Source organism: Bombina bombina, chromosome 3 (genome assembly GCF_027579735.1).
Source record: "Bombina bombina isolate aBomBom1 chromosome 3, aBomBom1.pri, whole genome shotgun sequence".
In the NCBI taxonomy this organism is placed as follows: Eukaryota; Metazoa; Chordata; class Amphibia; order Anura; family Bombinatoridae; genus Bombina; species Bombina bombina.
The window spans coordinates 458,544,295-458,546,545 of record NC_069501.1 but is presented as its reverse complement, the minus strand read 5'-3'; the positions used below and the strand labels follow the sequence as shown (position 1 = coordinate 458,546,545).

The 2,251-nt window shown below is 36.3% G+C and overlaps 1 protein-coding gene across 1 annotated transcript; it reads left to right on the top strand.

Annotated features, from left to right (window-relative positions):
- Positions 1-240: 240 nt before the first annotated feature.
- On the top strand, positions 241-1,197 carry LOC128652391 (olfactory receptor class A-like protein 1). The gene has a single exon (XM_053705330.1). It carries the CDS (start codon positions 241-243, stop codon positions 1,195-1,197), a length of 957 nt encoding a protein of 318 aa, XP_053561305.1.
- Positions 1,198-2,251: the final 1,054 nt, after the last annotated feature.

The following is a 2,251-nucleotide window of genomic DNA, read 5'->3' as shown; positions in this document are numbered from 1 at the left end:
TTTAATATCTTTTAGGTGATAATTCCCTTTGCCTTCTAACATAAAACCATAACAATGTAATCATGTGATAAAAGAATGAAAAGTTCACAGATATAAGATGTAGAGAAAATACCTCTTAAATTAATGTATAGATGATATGTCATTGAACCTTATTATCTACTTATCTAACAAACAAGAACATACAATCACTTAGGATTTGCTTTTTGTATATTAAAATACATATTTACCTTTGTAGGTGCCATGGAAAATCGACTTCTTAAAGCAATTGAGTTTATTCCTTTGGTGGTTATTGGAGTTCCAGGAAATATCTTCATTTTGGTCAAATTTGCCTTTGTCAGAATATTGGAGAAGAAACTACTGCCCACTAATCTGATCTTGATGGTTTTGGCTTCAGTGAACCTCATTGTTCTCGTCTCTCGTGTTATTCCCCTGTACTTGTACTCTGTAGGACTGGAAGAAATACTGAACGATGCATTGTGCAAACTCACTGTTTTCACATACAGAGTGTGCAGAGCACTGTCAATATCGTTCACCAGCCTCCTTAGCTGCCACCAATGCATTCTCATTGCGCCAAGTAATAGGCATTGGTCTTATTTGAAGCAAAAAGTCTCCCGGCATATGCTGATCATCATTATGATAGTTATAATAATTAACTTCTTGCTTTATCCTTCCTCTTTTTTGTATGCCCATGAAAAGAATAATTCTACAAGTTCACCGTACACGCTATACTTGGTCACTTGCCGTACAGATTTTTTAACTTATGTCTCTTTTGTTGTTAATGGTCTGCTACTGGTTGTCAAAGACTTTATTTTAGTGGGACTAATGACTCTTGCAAGCAGTTATATTGTGAATGTGTTGTTCCATCATGGGAAAACCGTAAAAGGCATAAGAAGCTCTGACAGCGCGGAAGGAAAATCTGTAGAGTACAAAGCTTCTAGAGCTGTTATTTTGTTGGTTGTTCTTTATGTAGTTTTGTTTGGGCTGGATAACTCTTTGTGGCTTTACACCTTGTTTAATTCAGAACCTGATTTGAATGATGCCAGAATAGTGTTATCATGTTCTTACTCTGCTCTAAGTCCTATTGTCATAATTACCACAAACCCTAAATTACAATGTAAACCCAAATTATCTCAAAGTAGATTACAGAGTAATACTCAGAAGGAAGATCGAGAAGGGAAGCTGAACAGTATCAGCTAACAGCAGCAATAATTTGAATATTAAATGAAATGCCTTGCACACATAATGCTGTTTGGTGGTCCTGGTCAAAGGATTAAAGGGTCAATGTAGTTAGGTAACACTTTTCTATTGACAACATATAGGTAAAGGGGTAAATAGGCAAATTACACATAGATAATTACATTAGCAAACAGTACATTTGTAAACATTTAGCTTTATATTTGCCGCTCCTGTGTTTATTCACGACAATGCTGGCACTCCCCAAGGAAAGGTCTGAACTGTGTGAAAAGCTAGCAAGCTCACCCTTCAATCATAGTGCATATGCAAATCCATTGTGCGCAGCAGCAATAATGTAGGATGCAGGCGCTATCTTAGAGAATTGGTCATGGAAGAAGGTGCACAAGATTATTTGAACTTGTGCAAAAGGATACTAAATGGACTGTGTACAGTGAAAGCTGAAATCCTAACAGTTGTGATTCTGATGGAGCCAAAGGAGACTAAGGCATGCATTACCAAGGTGACTTGCCGTCAGTGTCTTCGTAGCTTTTTGTCAGGATTTCAGATGTTTGGAATTCTGCTTCCAATGTCTAAAACAATAAAATATTATATGCACCTGGTAACCCGAGGTATGTTGCTTCACTATACCGGGCCTTTACTACACCTCTATACCAGACTTATTCACTATACTGGGCCTAAACCAGGCTATACTACATCTACAGGGTTGCTGTAGATGTGGAAACGTGTATTTATTTAAAATAGTAATAAATATTTTAGTTTAGCGCTTAAAACTTAAACTTTCCACTGTGCACCAGCTTATATTCTACCTTGCACTGCTGTTTACACTTGAGGTACCCCCCAAAAAAGGGTATGCAACTGAATAGAAGCTGAATAGGAGAGCGAGTATGGCGTGACCAAATTTTTTTTCTATTTTATGAAGCTGGGTATATTTTAAATGGTTACAAAACTTTACAATATTTACAAGCTTTTTAATATTTTAGCTTTGTGAACCAGATAGAAGATCTATGTTAGCAGATTATAATCTTATCCTGCAAAAAAAAAAAAAAAAAGAAATCAC